This window comes from Mchenga conophoros, linkage group LG11 (assembly GCF_057382185.1).
Source record: "Mchenga conophoros isolate Kocher_MC1m ecotype Shallow Benthic linkage group LG11, M_conophoros_male_GT1.1, whole genome shotgun sequence".
Taxonomy (NCBI): Eukaryota; Metazoa; Chordata; class Actinopteri; order Cichliformes; family Cichlidae; genus Mchenga; species Mchenga conophoros.
In genome coordinates this window covers 31,093,061-31,110,797 of record NC_140536.1, presented here as the reverse complement: position 1 = coordinate 31,110,797, position 17,737 = coordinate 31,093,061, and the positions used below count along the sequence as shown (strand labels likewise).

The 17,737-nt window shown below is 38.4% G+C and overlaps 1 protein-coding gene across 3 annotated transcripts in view; it reads right to left on the bottom strand.

Moving 5' to 3' along the window:
- The window catches only part of atg5 (ATG5 autophagy related 5 homolog (S. cerevisiae)), a 49,525-nt gene that overhangs the window by 20,800 nt on the left and 10,988 nt on the right, over positions 1–17,737 (bottom strand). For all 3 annotated transcript variants that reach the window (XM_085292482.1, XM_085292481.1, XM_085292480.1), the window contains exons 6-7: positions 17,382–17,476; positions 1,868–1,985 (exon numbers count right to left, since the gene is read on the bottom strand). In XM_085292482.1, coding sequence (XP_085148608.1) covers positions 1,868–1,985; positions 17,382–17,476 — 213 coding nt within the window. The remainder of the gene's footprint in view (positions 1–1,867; positions 1,986–17,381; positions 17,477–17,737) is intronic.

The following is a 17,737-nucleotide window of genomic DNA, read 5'->3' as shown; positions in this document are numbered from 1 at the left end:
GGTCACTTTACAGAACATAGCCATTATCTTTAGGTTCCAGAGCTCAAAATATCATATTGTGGCCTTAGCAGACATCTCAGATTACTGCCCCAAAACCTGGACATAAAGTAAGTAAATCTCAGCATATTGATCCATTTCTCTCCTTATTCTTAAAACTGTAACACAGGCAACACAGGCATTCAAACTCATTTTACATCGTGGCCCAAATATAGCCCACTTTGATCTCAAGTGGACTAGACCAGTGAAAATGACCCTTTCTGTCAGTGTTAAGAGGTTCAACGACACACTGAATCCCTGGTATATTCTAATATAAAAAAGAAGTCTAATTTCAACAATACATTTCAGTTTTTTCTAGAGATGAAGAAATTCTGCTGTGGGAAATGAAAGACGTCTTTCAGCATGACTCTTAAATGTGTACAAGAAGAGAAACGTTTCCGTTAGCTCATTGCACACTTTCCTGTGAAAAGTTATTGTTAAATGGCAGAATATGTTCTTTTTAAAAAACATAAAATAAAAATAAATTATTTTACTGAAAACCCACTGTAAAAATCATACATTTTTAGAGTTGATAGTGAGAAACAGGTGTTGTCATTTGCACCAAACATCCCCCCCCCTTCTTTTATTAAGATTACAGCTCACCTCAAGACTTTATGTCACATGACTTTGCCTCTTAGGCTACGTTCACACTGCATGTGAAAGCGCATCAAATCCGACTTTTTGACCCTATTCGACCCGTATCCGATCATGGTATGACAGTTTGAACAGCCCAAATCCGATACTTTGAAATCCGAGCGGGGTCACTGAATCCGATACATATCTGACGTTTTAGAAAGCGACTGCTGTTTGAATGGTCATGTCGCAATAAATCCGTCTTTTACGTCACTGACACAAGACAGACGCCAATTATCAGTGCCGGAGAAGACAAACGAGAAAGCATGGCAGCGGAAACCGGAGACGGAGCGAGGCATATGGGGAGACAATTCTATTCAAGCTAAACGACTCTGTGTCCATATATACCTCTGGTAGCAGCCCATGCTCCAAACAAGCCCATTGTTAAAACACGGGCTCTCTTTTTTCTCAGTGTTCTTCTTTCTCTAATTAATTTGTCAAAATTCTGTCGGTTTTGACTGTGCAAAATTTGTTAGACGGCTGCAACAACACCTACTAGCTCTGTAGCCGCCACTTTTACTTCCGTAAGCAGAGCGCGTTGTGTGTCTTCTTTTGCGCATGCAGGCTGCTTTGAGGGCCGTGAACCGTTCACACTAGAGCGTGTTTGCTGTCACATTTTATTTTGTAGTGTGAAGAACCACACACACAAAAAAATCAGATTTGATCAAAAAATTGGAATTGAGCATTAAGACCTGCAGTGTGAATATAGCCTTAATGACTCACAACTCTTTATCTACCCATCCCCATATCTATTCACATTTTCTGGCAACTACCACCGTTTTTCTTCACCGAGACCATCTCATGGTTATATTACCTTATTATCTCTGAGAATGAATCTCAGACATGTCTCATGTAGCAGCATAAAAAAAAAGAAGAAGAAGAAGAAGAAGGAGGGATCCATTCTTTTCTTCTCTCACTTCTGGAATATGGCATGACCCACATTTGATAAGAAAACCAAAGATAACACATTCTGTTACTTCTTGTGTTAACTGGTGGCGATGTCAGCATTACAGTCTTGTATGTTTATGTTAGTGATGTTATGCTTGTATTATTCCTGATGGCATTGCCATTATCTGTTATTAAGGAGATGCAAATGTGACTCCGCTGCTGACTACAAAAAAAAAAAAAAAAAAAAAAAGTGAAGACACAACATTTCACCCACTCCCTCACTTCGAACTTGCCTGTGTGTACCACTTACCATCATTTGTTATAGCAGCTGGGTACATTTCCTTTAGCAGGTCACCAAGGGTGTATGCATTGCCTTCAGGTGAAACTGGTCGAAACAGCTTCTGGATGAATGGCCTATCGCTCATTGCCTGTAAGTAATGAGAGTAGAGGAAAGTATAGAATCATAACTATAGTATATCAAACATGAAATTTGAGTTTAACATCAAAGTTTTCGGTAATAGTTCTCCGGGCTTCTTGAGGGACATTCATTGCTCTTCTTTGGATGTTGGCTGCCTTCTGTTCTGTTCAGTAATGCCTCTGGAGAGGCCAATCCATGACTGAGTGTTCAATTGTTTTTTGTTCTACCCTGGTACACTTTTACTGCACTGGTGTTGTGTTTGGACAACAGTGAGTGTAGGCACTCACTGCTGAACTGATGAAAATTTCATATTCTCCCATTCATAATACCTGCTGCCACTGATTTTCAATCTAGTTCTTGTATACTTTGGCATACTTCAGCCTTTTCACCTCCATAAAAATAGCTTATTGAAGGCTACCGTTCCAATGAGACCATTTCTGACGAGGCTTTAGTGAACACTAGATGAATTAACCAGAGGCTCAGACGTTAGGTCATTGCTAGTTCATAACTTCAAGTCAGACATTAAATATGGATATTCATTCCAACTTCCATGCTAAGGAAAACTAATAAAATTTCAATATTTTACTCATCAGACATGTGATATTAATTTGAAAAATTCCTGGGAAATGCAGACAAAATATCCTGTAAGTGGGCCATTTTAACATGAGAAAACACCAGAGGAAATTTTAAGGCGAGAAAGAGTTCACAAGGTTAAGATGGAGGAAGGAGTCCAAAACACTAAGCACGCAAATGCTGTGAATAAACAGTGTTCTGAGCTCAGCTGAGAATGTGTTGCTTTGATGAGCTTGACTGCTTAGAATGTGATTGAGCAATCTACTGCATTTCAACATATGTTACAAGTGATGCTGACATGTTTTACCAATTTGAACAAGCCTGGAAATCATTAAAGAGTGCTTTAGTATGTACTTGGCAGAAAAATCAGCTTCTACCAAAACTAAAAGCTCATCTGGCTCATCCTCAGGTTCTCAGAAGCAGAGAATAGTTCAGTGAACCATAGAATTAAATGTGACATCTTTTATTGTTTCATGATAGGAATACTCTTCTCCAAGAGATGGTTTGAGGTTATGGAGAAGGTGGTTTTCTCAGTAAACTGGGTTCTTTCTCGCTGTTCCACAAAAGTGCTGCTGCATAGTGAATAACAAATAAACTGAACAAATATTTGATCAAAAACCAAATAATGAAAAGCAGAAAACTGAAGAAAACTCGCTAATTATTATTTATCTTCGCCGTTCCTTGTTTCCCGTTTACCCACATTTTGTACATTCCTTCTACGATAAGAGCTTTACTGTCTCAGTGAGACAGTTCTGGGTAACAGTGACCGCTAAAAGCCCAACATGTAAACTAAGCAACTATTTATAGGGCAGTGAAAAAATGTGACGTATGTAGCAAATATCCCCGAGAGTGTTCATCACAGGTCTTCAGATGCTGCAGATTGCTCAACCAGCCACCACATTCCCTGAGTGAGATGTGTGGGAAATTACCAGGAGGCAGCACAAAAAAAAAATGCAGTAGACTGTGTCAGAAGCCGATAATGGACTTTGATTCAAGAGAGTCTTTCCTGGCATATTGGCATGCCCTTTGTCACAAATAAATGTCACTACTTTCAAAAATAGTGAGCCAATGAAAACAAAACTTTCTCTTCAGTGATGAAAAATGCACGATTGGTTTTAAAATGGTAGATGGGCTGGCTCTTATGTAGACTCACACCACACCGCTTTATACAACATGCCTCACCCACCCATACGAGCATTTTTTCTACACCTAAATACTATCTAGTATTCATACATGAATAATTGGATCAGAGAGCAACTTAGGGTTCAGTATCTTGTCCAAGAATACATGGGCTTACAGACTGGAGCAGCCTGGGATCAAACCTGCTCAGGATGACCTGCTCATTCCTCTGAGCTACAGCCACCCCAATATGTGATGTTAACAGCAAATAAAATAAACACAAATAAGAATACATTTACAAATAGCATCATTTTACCTGTTAGGATAAAAACTTTAAACTGTAGAAATCACCTAACTTAAAACCACACTTCAAAATATAAAAACGTTTTTTCTCTCCTCTACACCAGTCTAGGTAGAAACCCACTCTTTGTGGTTTCTTCCTGTTGAAAGATTTTTTCGACTCCACTACTGCCAAGCACTAAAAGGGAAATGTTGGTTTCCACCCAACTATATAAAGTGCCAAAAAAAGTATTTTCACTTTTTAAATCATTATTAGTGAATAATAATAATAATAATAAATATCTAGGGCAAAATATCTGTGTGCATCTATGTTCTTCGTAAGGGTTTTTCTCCCTATCGCTTCAGAATCAAGTTAAAAATTCATTAGTTCTTGTTACAGTGACCCATGTCCTCTGGACTCAATCCAGATGTCAGCAACTCTTGTGACTTTTGTGTGCCATTTGATTGATGAAGCGAAACATTACACCATGAAATTTTATTTTAAATGGTTGTATGTTTGACGGAAAATTAACCAATTACTGAAATCAAGAGAAGCAAACTTGTGCACCACACCCGTTTGCAACAAAGCATGAATGCTGTATTTGCTACATGTTGTCCTAATCTGTAAATCATCAAAAGGAAAAGCACTCCCATGTATGCTCGCTTTTGTATCAAGTATTATAATAAAGCGAATAATTGACTAGGACAATGAAAAAAAAAAATCATCTGCAAAGATTATATCTCCTTTTCACTTAAATTTTGAAATTAATTAGATTATTGCCTATCCCCAATTATCCAATTATTAAATAATGAAAACAGCTGTAGTCATAAAGTCAGTTTTAAAATGTGTGTACATCACAAAATAGCATCTTTTTAATTGTATGCATTGTATTGCATAAAACTATGCAATCATTTTATTACAATTAAATTCCACTGGGAAATTTTGGGCCTTTCTCTACCTGCTGAGCATTGTAAGACAATGGAAGAAATGTGTCCTCACAAAGAAAAACCTAGTACAGGCAGATACCCAACCTGAGGTGTCAAACGGAGAGTCTGACACACTATAGGGCTAATCATGGAGCCGTAAAAAGGAAACCAGCAAGGACAGGGATCGAATAACCGAGTGGTAACTACGCACCACAGAGCCAGGCGTGAACCAGCAAGAAGAAGCTTGCAGTAGAGGTGCGAAGCCTATGCTCAAGTTACACAGAAAAACTGAGTCACTGACAGGAAGCATGGCCTTTCGTGCGGGATCATCTCCAAGGGCCAGAGCAGAGAGAGTGTGCTAAGTGACAGCTACTTCATTGCATTTTTAAATTGGCATCATGAATTATTGAGCCAGTTGGCATACAAAGAAGGTGCTATTGATCCCTTGGGAGAGAAGCGTGATACTGTTTGGATGAAGACACTTTTCTTTTTAGCTGGCATGACACCTTAGCTGCTACAGCAGCCCATGACAACAAAAAGAGGGCGAGGTGTCACTGGGATTCAGGTGAAAAGAGATGAACCGCTCTCGCTGAGTGAAAAGAACAGTGGAACTCAAGACGTCGGCTAATTGATGGAGGAGATTCAATCCACCTAATTGAAGGCAAAACAATGGATGACGCCTAAAGCACTGTCAATCCATATGTGTTTCTACAGACTGAGTGGGGTGAGGCAAAGGATTACCACTGAACTCTGAGACCATCCATTGGTATATTAAAGTTCCAACTTCATTTTCCTCAGAGCTTGACATGGACACCTACGGAGGAAAAACTATCACACGACACTGACACGTTTGACAGAAGTGGGCTTTTGATACACTGTTTTACTTTGGTCTCTGTGGCATCACCAACATTTAAGCACTGAAAAACAACAACTACAAACAGCAGTTTGCATTTATTTAATAATCTAGAAGATAACATAATACATCAACTATGGTTACTTCTGAAAAAAAAATCAAACATATCAGTTAATATAAATTTTGCTAGTACCTTAGTCTGTGCATGAGGCTAGAGTAACAAGGGCTATAAATTACCTTTTTTTTTTTTAAACCAACGTTATTGCTTTTGTGCTCACAGTAGAGCTGGGCGATATGAGATTTCTTCATATCACGATATGTTTTTTTCATTTCAGGCGATAACGATATCTATCACGATATAAGCCAAATAACTATATTTGTAAGATTTAAATGTGCCGTTGCTCACAAGTAAAATGTGAAATAATCAGCAGCTTGTTTTTATTTAAATATTTATTTCCCATAATAAGTTCAACAGGGTAGATGTACTTAAGGAACATGAGACTTTTTCAGATAAATAAAGGCAAATATTGCAAACTACACAAAAGGCAGCCGCTAAAGCGTTTAAGTTTCAAAATAGAACAAACGAAACAGACTACTAAATTGTCAATTCCACTTAGAAACAAAATATTAATTCTAAAAATAAATCTTAGTTTGTGTTACAGAAGAACAGACAAAACTGACTAACTTTTGTCAATATCAAATAAACTGAGAACTAAAAGGAAATTCTCAATCTCTCCTTGTTGTATAGCTTAGCTTTTCAAACAGTTTTAACAGTTACTTTAGTCTGACAAAAGCCGAATGACGAATTAGCGCTTCCAGTCAGAGACTGAGGCTACGTCCACACGTACACGGGTATTTTTGAAAACGGAGATTTTCCGTTTTCGTTTTAAAAAATAATCCCGTCCACACATAAAGGCAGAAATGAAGGAAAACGCTGCTATGAACATGCCAAAGCAGCAGGTGGCGCTAGATTCCTAACCGTGCAGAAATATTGGCCAATCAGAAGTCTAGAAGCCTCGGTGGGAAAAAGTAAACAAAGCTGGGGCATAGAAGCAGAACCGAGTCATATGTGTGGAGGGACAGTAACTGTGTGTATATGTAAGCATTTAAACACTGCAGAGAGTAGAATTAACAGTATTGTAGAAATTCATTTCACCGAAACAATAACGTGGCGCACAGTGTGACGCATGCACCAGTTCATTGTATTTCCAGACTTGCTTTCGGCACAATTTACAGTGCACGCTACTCTGTTTTTTGTCAGACTTGAAATAGCCGAAATACCTTCACACTACGGAACTTCTATGGCTCTTCCGTTCGACAATCTCTCCGGCGTTGGAACCATCATCTGTTTTCTCTTCGGTCACGCTCGGTTGATTTTTCTAGTCGGCACACTCATTTCCTCCATTACCCGCTGGCTGCTTCCCAAACAAACACACGTGCGGCTTGGCACTTGTGCTGTACGTTACAAGTCACGCGACGTGACGCTGCGGCTGTGATTGGTTCGGCTCTGCGCTACTTAATTTGGATTGGCTGGTCTTTTTCTTTTTTTTAAGAGGTCTATCGCGATAGCTTAATTTCTCTATCGAGTAAAAGTTATATCGCGATACATATCGTTATCGTTCTATCGCCCAGCTCTAGCTCACAGCTATAAAAAGTCATGTTGAAAAATAGGTAGTTATGGCAACTAGTAGTCTTGCTAGCAGGTCATTCTACCATAGCTAGCTAGTGCTGCCTTTTCCATGACTTAAATGGGAACTGGAATCCAAAGTTATCCCAGACAGAGAATACCCTAACACCAAGCGATATATACAAAATAACTAGGGGTGGGGGTTTAACGTGCTATTTTCGATTAATTAGTTTGAAAAAAAGTAAAGCATCTAAATGCACTTTGCATTACAAAGGAAAACTTTTGTCAATGCATGATTTCATGGTATACCGATTATGCTAGCAGTTTGAGTACCAACAAAAAGTGTCAGCAGACCAAACTTGATGAAATGGCTGGCTTCAGGACCAGAAACCAGAGGAAATTAATAAGTCAACATCGGACAAAGTTGCAAATTCTCTCGCAAAATGGATTGGTCTGGACTGGAGACCACTGTCAGTGGTAGAACATAGGGGGTTAGAAAATGCGCTACAGATTCAGATGAGGAAGCCCTGTGTAACCATCAGCAAGACAGACTACAGTGGTGGTCCAGACGAGCAGGGACCCACCCACAGCTTTCTGTCCTGGCCTGCAACTATTTGATTAGTCCTGCCACTTCTGTCCCATGTGAGAGACTTGCAGGTCACATAGTAACAAAAATGCGAACTTGAGCTCTGAAAATGTGAACAGGCTAGTTTGTCTAAGGCTACGTTCACACTGCAGGCGAAAGCGCATCAAATCCGATTTTTTTTGACCCTTTGCAACCCATATCAGATCATGGTATGACAGTGTGAACGACACAAATCCAATATTTTCAAATCCGATCTGGGTCACTTTTGTATGTGGTACTGAATCCGATACATATCCGATGTCTTAGAATAGTCATGTCGCATTAAATCCGTCTTTTACGTCACCGACACAAGACAGACGCCAATTATCAGCTCCGGAGAAGCACCCAATAAGACATCGCGAACGCTTCCTGGCCATCCAGCGTAGATGTCAGTGAAACTGTTGGGAAGACAACGTTGGAAAAACGTGAACATTTTATTTATACTGTATAATCTGCAGATTCTGACAGGATTCTGCGACTATCCTTTGAAGCACCGCTCCTCTAAAACAGCAATAAGGATAATTATTAGGTTATCTACATTATTATGTAAAAAACAAAATAACTTGGGAAACGTAAAGTCCAAAGTCTTTATATTAACCCTTTAAGACCTACCATAGAACCAAGTCCGCCACAGCTTATATTATATTTTTACATGCTGTAGAGCCATTTTTGGGAGCTTTTCAAGTTGCTATACATCAATACAACCATTACAGCCTAAATTTTAATAATATGCATGCATAAAGTGCATAGTAATTACATAAATTGCAAAAAAGTGCAATAAACTACAAAAAAATTTAAAATCGTTTTTGTTTTTTTAACATATATTTCTAGTTAGAGAAATTTAAGAGGCTTGTCCCTCAAAACTGTAAATACAAAAAAGTTGCACAAAATAGTTTCCCACCACAGGAAATTTATTTTGAGTGTCTTCATAGTTTTATTTTTGAAATACACCAATTTCTATACACTGCAGGAAAAACGAAAATAAATATTATAGTGCAAATTTGCAAAAAAGCAGCATGTGCATCAAAATAAACTATTTCCAGCAGTGCAATATGAGTCCTAAGCATCCCACAAACGACACAGAAAGTCATGAAGTCAAACATAACTTTTAAAAACACCAGTATAAGCTCATGAGGCCTTGATGGTAAAAAAAAAAACTACATTTCCGTGAAAATGACGTCACTTCCGGTTTCGGGCAGGTCATGGCGGACATGCGAGAGTTCACGCTGATGGACGTAGGAAGTGTTATGAACAGCTGATTGGATCGGCAAAGCGTGTTTCTGGAGTATTATGTTTTTGTTGCTGCAAGTGCTTTTTATGCAGTTTTTGCAAAGCTGTATGTGGAAGGAAACTGTGACCTAGGACAAGCTGATGGCATAAGATGTAAGTACAACTCCTCCGGTTTCATATGCAAAAAAAATTATTAAGCTAGCTCACATGGTTGCAGTGCTACCGGGATTTAAAAATAGTTACGCAAAACGGAGCGTGCCCGCTCTGACCAGTTTTAAAGGGTTAAGGGCCATCAGTCAAACAATATTGTTTGCTCTGGGTCTAAACAGAGCGCGTTGTGTGTGACGTCTTCTTTTGCGCATGTTTGCTGTCGCATTTAATTTGTAGTGTGAACGAGCAGACAAAAAAAAAATCGTATTTGATCAAAAAATCGGAATTGAACATTAAGACCTGCAGTGAACGTAGCCAAAGTAACTGGCTGAAAGAGATGGACAGTAAATTGTGAGTCCAACAGATTTGTTATTTTTTGCACCAAAATGTTTAATGTTCACACTGTTTTAGCCTAATGTACAAAATAATGTTAGCTAAGGTTATTCAGAGTTTAAAGGTGAAGCTGTATAAATAAACTTATAAGTTTCTGCCTTATTTTTTTAAGAAGAAAAACTGAACTTTATGTTAAACTTTTTATTATTATTATTATTTAAAGACAATGCCATTTTGAAAATGTACTTAAAGTTCTTAAAATAACACTTTATTTTGAAGTCTGCACAATTTTGGCCAGGGATTTTTTTTTTTTCCTCTGTTTTGCATTGAAATGCAGTTTCAATGCATTTTCCCCCATAGATTAAAAGTGCTTGAGTTTACAATATTTATGTCCATGTCTATAAGTTATGCCCAATAAAATCCTTTAAAATTTAAAAAAACAAACAAAAAAAACCCCATTTGCGCTTTGGGGCAAATTTTCTTTTGCGATTAATCAAGATTAATTAATTACAAAATATCTAATTAATTAGATTTTTTAATCGAGTCCCACCCCTAAAAGTGAAAAAACCAGGGGTATTTTACTGTCTCGTAGGGTTAGGGTTGTTTTTTTGTTTCAATCGCTGCACAATTTCTGCTCCAAAAGGCTTGGCAGTAACAGCAGATTAGAAATACTGGAAACTTATTACTGTAAATGCTGCAAAACATTCTTCCCGAGTTCAACAAGCAATTCACCTGTTGCCTGTGGCAAGATTACGCACAACTGTTTCCAGCATTCCCAAGTTTTGTAATTGTCTGTGTAGTCATCACCTCCCCCTCTTCTCACTCAGCCATTACAAGATATCTTGGAGGCAATAAACCTGTGTTCTTCGAAGCAGGCACCCTCCGAACACCACAACAGAGGTTGCTGGAGGCGGACTGCCTGCTTTCACATCAGGGGCTTGTGACTCAGCACTTAGTCACGGAGCAGGAACAGAGAGGAGTACCTGTACAGCAACAATGTAAACGGTCTTCAAAAGCAGGATAGTAATTTTCACTTTCCGTGCAGCGAGACGGTCGGCCCTGTTTGCCTCTTTAAATCACTGAGTGGCGTCACTGCTGGAGCAGAAAGATTCACTTGGTTCTTTGGTTTCCAGTGTATGCGCGCACACACACACACACACACACACACACACACACACACACACACACACACACACACACAAACACACACGCTGAATAACACGAGAAAAATGCTCAAGTCAAGTGGAAGCAATTTGATGACAAATACAAATAAATGAAAATTGCAACACAAAAACAGAAGCTTGAAAAGGCAGATGTATAAGTTCACACAGAAAGGTAGTTGTGAAAAGTATGTCAAGACCATCAAAAAGCTATTCTGAGAATTCGTGGTTGTTCATTAACCTTACCTAAATAATTTACACTGTTACAGCCTGGAGGGAAAACAGGGTTTAAAATATAAATCTGTCAATTTGATCTGACCAGAACAGAAACAAAGCAGCATTCATAAAAACAGAAGTTTAATTCTACGAATAATAATTATTAATGATGTTTGTGGGAGACAATGCAGACACACGCACACACAGAGACAAATGTGTTGTTCGTGCCAATGAGGTGTCTTCATCTCCATAAGGACAGCAGGCCAGACGGAAATGAGCCCTCTGTTATTTGGACTGAGTGTTGTCATTAATTCTGTCTGCATCAAACCCAGCACATGTTATTTACACTAAAGACCACAATCTGGCTTTGAAGGACTCACTGAGGGAGGGAGGGTGTGTGTGTGTGTGTCTGTGTGTGTGTGTGTGTGTGTGTGCGTGTTTGTAGGTGGAGGGTAGGGGTGTCTTTTTTCAGTTGAAGGCAGCCTCGTGTTAAGTCATCCACAATGACTCCTGAGTGCCAAGCAGCTTTGTTCTTCTCAGCGTCTATATCATTTCAATTCTAGTCTATCTAGTTTTTTTTCCAAAGCTTGTGGCTTAGCTTGATTTTATCATGCTTGGTCTTGCCATAACAAATCTAGCTAGCAAAATACTATACTCATAGCAACAAAATATGCCTTGGAGAGCTGCTACAAACTTTGTTGTTTCAAATAAATTGTAATTTTTTTTTTCTTGCTTTAATTCCTTCCTTTGTTTTGGCCTTTGTAGTGGAGCATAAAGCTTTTTAATTAAAGGATAAATCCAGTTCTAGATCTTTTCCCCCTAATTCTAGGACTCACTCTTCAAAAGTATTAATGTTCCACTCAAAAAGACAAATCTGAGGAGCGTAAACTCCAACAGGATTAATGAGTTAGTTGTGTGTGTAGAGACCAAAGCCAAACTTTTAAGTGTCGTTAAGAGGACCTCTTCTGACCTGGTTAGATTACCATGGTAACTGCATATTTAAAGATGCATAATGCTGCATATTTATTTCTATTCTTAGAGTTTCCTACTGAAATCAGCTGTACAAATCACTAGTTCTTTTCCTGATGACATTATCAAGAGCAATACAGATTCTCAGTTGTAGGGATATTTTTTATTTCCAAATCTGTTGAGCCAAACTTTGCTAGATCAATATCCATATATTCAAATAGGAATGCTGAACAAATAAGTATATTTTTATGCAAGCTCCTGATTTGCTGGCTGGTATGTTCCACACTTGTGATACTGCTTAAAAATCAAAGCAGCCATCTTTATTTGTCACAGATAACAACCATAAAAAAAAAAGACTTTCACTTCGGCTTGAATAAAAAAAATGTTATTTCTATATATCAGCCATTTCCCCTGGTGTTAGAAATAAATGGCAGCAACGAAAGAGCACTTAGTGATACAATAAACATGGGTTAGGGTTAGAATTTACAAATTTACAAGTTGCTGCCTGTGGACATTTGAAATGTACTTGGCAAACTGAGTATAATCCATTTTCTGAACAATAAAACAAATGTGCCCTTTTATGACCCTGATGAACAAATCCTGGATTAAGAAGGAAAGGTAGTAACTGTTGTTGTTATGCTGACTATGTCTAATAGGGTTCTTAGGTTTTGTTGAGCCAACCACTGCTTCTTTAACATCGGCCTAGAGACCTGTCAGCAACCATTTGCCAACCACCAGTCACAAATGGGAAAAATGTGTATTCCCTAATGAGTTAATGCTTCCTGGCAAGTCAACTTCTTAAGTCTCATTCATGCAGGCCTAGAGACTCATCAGCAACCTGTTAACTGTTGATCGCTAGGGAAAGCGTGTATTTTGGCTGCCGACAGTGGTTTCTGGATGTTGCTGGAAGTTGCTAGTATGAAATTAGTTGCAAAGAGGTATACGGTGCTGCACTGAAAACCTCCTTGTAAATGCTTTATTTGCTAATAGGTTGCTGTTGTTCTGTATGACAGACAGCAGCAACCTGGCAGCAAATACAGGCAAACTACTCAACAAGTGGTAGTGAAAGAGTGAAAAGTGGTTTAGTTTGTGCTACTCATAGAGGAAAATTGTGAGTCGTTGCAAATTAGCTGGTGTCTTTCACACTAACGACAGACAACCGCAGCAATCTGCTAGTGACCAAAGCAATCATAAGGCGGCTTTTGGTGCAGCATCATCTTTGCAGCTGAGCTCGGCAGACGACCACTCACAACCAGTCAGAAACATGCATTTTTCTCTTGATACCAGTGGTTGACAGATGACTGCTAACAGTCCTCTACAACTGTGTTGTTGAAGCATAATCCAAAGAAAGGTCTGGCTGTGTTGAACTAGCTTCATACTACTCCTCTGGGTTTGCAATGAGTTTTTAAAAACATTGAACTTAAGATGATCAGGTTTAGCCAGACATTTTCAGACACTGGATATGTAACACTTATTGCTTAATTGAACCCTTAAAGTGAAATAGACCAGTCTTACATTATTGCAAACATAATACTAGAAGTGATGGAACAAGCCATCATGTAAACTATGTGGAAGATTTAACAATACACCAAGAGGTGTTATTAACTCGGTTCTATTTTGATTATTACAGAATCCAAAACTGTTCCTACTGCTATGCTGTGTGATCATACAGGTGCAGCTGTGCCATGTCATATCGCCAGTGATGTCAATGTACGTTTTTACATGATATAAAAGTATCATATTGCAATATTAATGATATGGTTGTACAACGAGACTAGCCCAAGCATATCTGAGAACGAGAGCTGTGTGGCAGCCTCTGATGATGATTTTGTGGCTATAAAGATAGCTACATCAACAACCTCTAGAAAAACACAATACTTTGCAAAATATGCAAGAAGACTGTTACCGCTTAAGGTGCAAACACAACGCTTGTTTCACCACTCGAGGTAAAGACACACTCGAGGTAAAGACACAATCGAGGTAAAGACACACTTGTCGAGCACAACCAAGGTATGAAAGCACGCGAGGAGGATATATTAGCAAAAGTAAACAAATGACTCAACCGAGCATCTCTGGATCAGTCACTCGTTGCACTCCATATGACAGGAAGAGCAAACGGTGGATAGAAATTACTGATGCGGTTACCTGGTGGAAAATCAGGGCCTTAAGCAACTGGTTAAAAACCTCAACCTATGATAAAAAATATTTTTTACCTGAGATGTTTTAATTCACTTTTTAATTTGTGGCAATATGCATGCCGCTAAAGAGTTACAAGGTTAAGTGACTTTAGTCATAGCACTATATTACAGCACTTCACTATCCTGCTGCTGCTGGCAGCTTATTAAAATAAATTCACACTTTAATTTAAGTAGTTTGTCACCAATGACAGAAGCTCGTTGGAAAAAAAAGGATGGAAAATGCTCTTCATTTGTTTCCGCGAATAACCCTGCTGCCTACAAGCTGCAATCATGAGAAAACATTGCTTTTTTAAAATTTCAGAAATATCATTCTTGGAAATTTCCTTGAAATACTGTGAAGTAATTTTGTGTCTATATTGCCCACACCTAGTTGGAGGTATGTAATCAGCATGTAATAAACTAATAAAATAAAGGAATAAATGCCGCTTAACTTTGTCAATTAGGAATTATTACTGAGTTATCCCCAATTAGCCTCATTACCTCAAACTGTAACTATGTCATAAAGAAGCATTAAGTCTGTAGACATAACACCGTAGAGCACAGCATTTGAGAGAAACGACAACAAACAAAAACAAAAGGGTGTCTGGTCATCTAGGTAAAAGCAAAACGTTGCCTTTCTAAAAGCAGGCTACTTACTTAGCCACAGTTACTGCTCAGCAAAGCTGTGCCCTACTTATGAAACAGTACAGACATTCATGAGTTTTGGTTTCTCCAAACAATTTTTGCAAACTTCTGTGGACACTCATCGCACTTTAAGACCGTGAAAGTAATTGCCAGCACTGCAGAAAGCTGCAGTATTTTTAAGATCATAATGAACTGATTCTGTTCCCACTCTTCTTTAGACTTTCCAGACTTTCTTTGGTTGTAAATATTTAGCAGTTTGTAAGACTAAAACCACACCATCTCCACAACAATCCAGACTTTTCAGGAATGATGCTGACATTCTCTAGTGTATTTGGAAATTACAATGTGAGCTCGTAACAGGCTTTGATGCTACAATTGTCATGAAACCAACACAGCTCATAAATGACCATTGAAACTTTCAATTAAGTCATGAAAAATGTCCAAAAGTAGAAAGGTTTGGGTTTCTTCAACCCACGAGAAGTTACATAGCTTTGTGGCTGCAACAAGTGCATGTCTGAGAGGGCGGGCTGAGCTGGTTGGACTGCATGTTTCTGTGTACCACTTTAAAGCGTCGCTAATGTTTTATTACTGAAAACAAGAATGCTTTTGTTGAAGTGTAAAATGTTTTATTTATGTGCTGAAGATGTGAAAGTAAAAACAAGCATTTTCAGCTTTGAATTTCATGCAAAACAGTCAGCGCTGACAGTGACTGACAGCTGCTGCGTCGCCCTTGTTGTTGTGTAGAATGTAAATGCTGCCATATGTGGAGCCCAGCACGTCTAATTAAAACTTAAAACACTTGATAATAAATCGTCATGATGGGAAATTACCAGCAGTCACAGCAGATATGGTGACGGAAAAATATGCTTAGTAGGAAAGTTCACTCTAGCATCTTACCATTACACTGAAGTCCTGCTGTGCTATTAACATCTACAAATCTCTTTCGGTTCCATAACATAACACTTGACACAGTCATTTAAGACCAGATCTATTTTTTGCACTGTTTGCCACTCCATTTTTTTCATATTATATTTCCTAACTTGCCTTGACAGACTAAAGTTTTAAATTGTTCACAGAACAACAGTGATGGGACTTTCTGCACTCACAATGAGGCATTAGACTCAAAGCAGACTGTCAACATGTTTTGCTACAAAATTCCAGATGTGTTCATGCCATTTACTTCCCTGACTGGACTGAATGATACTCTTCGGTAAGATAAAAACAGACTTGTTTTATATATGTTTACAGCGGTGCTACAGATTCGTCCATTAGCATGCCATGTTTTGTTGTAGAACTGCATTTTTACTCATTCTGTGAACTGTACCAAGTACTCTAGAAGTTGCAAAGTTCATTTTCCAGACGTTTTTCGGCCATTTGTGATCGGTGTAGAAACCCCCAACACTTGACTCAAAGCGCTTTCCCCCACTGTCTGGCTTGCGACGGCTAATGTTTTCCAGTTGCTTATTCATCCCTTCTTTTTTCTGTGCTCCAAAGGGACTTTTTACCTGAGTCAGGATTAAGCTATATCGGCGTAGTGGAAACACCCGACCTGAGGCTGCTTGTCTGCCTGCACCTCCTTAAACCAGACTGAACCCTTAGGCTTACACATTGGCTGAACATGGGTCAATGAAACTCCTGACAAACTTGTGGGTGTTACAGGTATCAAATGTACAGGGACAAATGAATAACTTCCCCAGAAACCCAGGCACAACGGATCACACGCATATTGCGAGAAATATTTTGTTTTTTGATTTGCTTACATCATTTACAGAGCGACTGTTTTATCATAGGTCATGACTACAAGTAGGAACATGTAAAGCAATGAAGTTACAGGCAGCATGAAAAAGAAATTAAAACCACCTACACTCAGGTGTCAGGTGAATATTATGACTGGCATGTAAATCATTCCTCTGCAGACTTGGTTGTGTGTTCTAAACTGAATGAACCAAGGCTCTTATTGTTTATTAAAGTTATGACTATACAAAGAAAAGGTCCAAGAAGAGGTTAACATGGATGACTGACAAGATTTTCTTTTACTGTTAATGTAGAGTTATAGCAGGCAGAAGCAATGTTTACCCATCCTTAGGTACAATTCTTAAATTGTGTAGGAATTATTATCTGAGGGTTTAAAATTAAAGGAAAGAAGAGTTCATTTTATCTTTCATTTCATCAAGAGTTCTAGTCTTTTCTTTCTTTCTTTCTTTCAAATCAACAGGCTGTTTTAAATACAGATCGTGATTCCAAGTAATAGTTTTTGTGACCTCAACAGTAGACTACAGTAGACAAAGAGAGGCAGTGAGTAGCTGGAGAAATCATTGGTTGATTTATCTGCTAAAGAAACACTCTTTACTTTTGCACAGCCCTTTGGCACCATCTACAGGGCAGAAGAGGAAAATTTCCCTTTCAATGAATTAAAAATACATTGTGCAAAGTGGAAATACTATGTTCAAAGCATATTTCTGTGGGGGAAAGAGTTTGGTTTGTGGTTTTTAAGTTTTACTCGTGTGTCCTTATGTATGTTACCTGGTATATCCTGAAAGGGATGTATCTGAAGCCTCCCTCCTCAGTGGGGTATTCCATCAGCTTCCTGTTCATGGCCCAGAACTGGTCGAACTTATCTGACACAAAAACAGACACATAACATAAAAATCACACAAAGATAAAACTAACTTTTTAATAGGTCATCAGTATGCCTATTAGACCCCGTCCCTAAAAGATTACTCAAATAAGTCTTACCATTAATAAAAATTATTGTTATTACACTTTTTTCTTTATATATCACAAAATAATTCAGGCTGCTGTTCCTAAGTAATTCCTTAAAAATCCCTTACTTGATTTCAAACCTTCCTTTCATTCTGAAAACTCTTCCAATTCTTGTT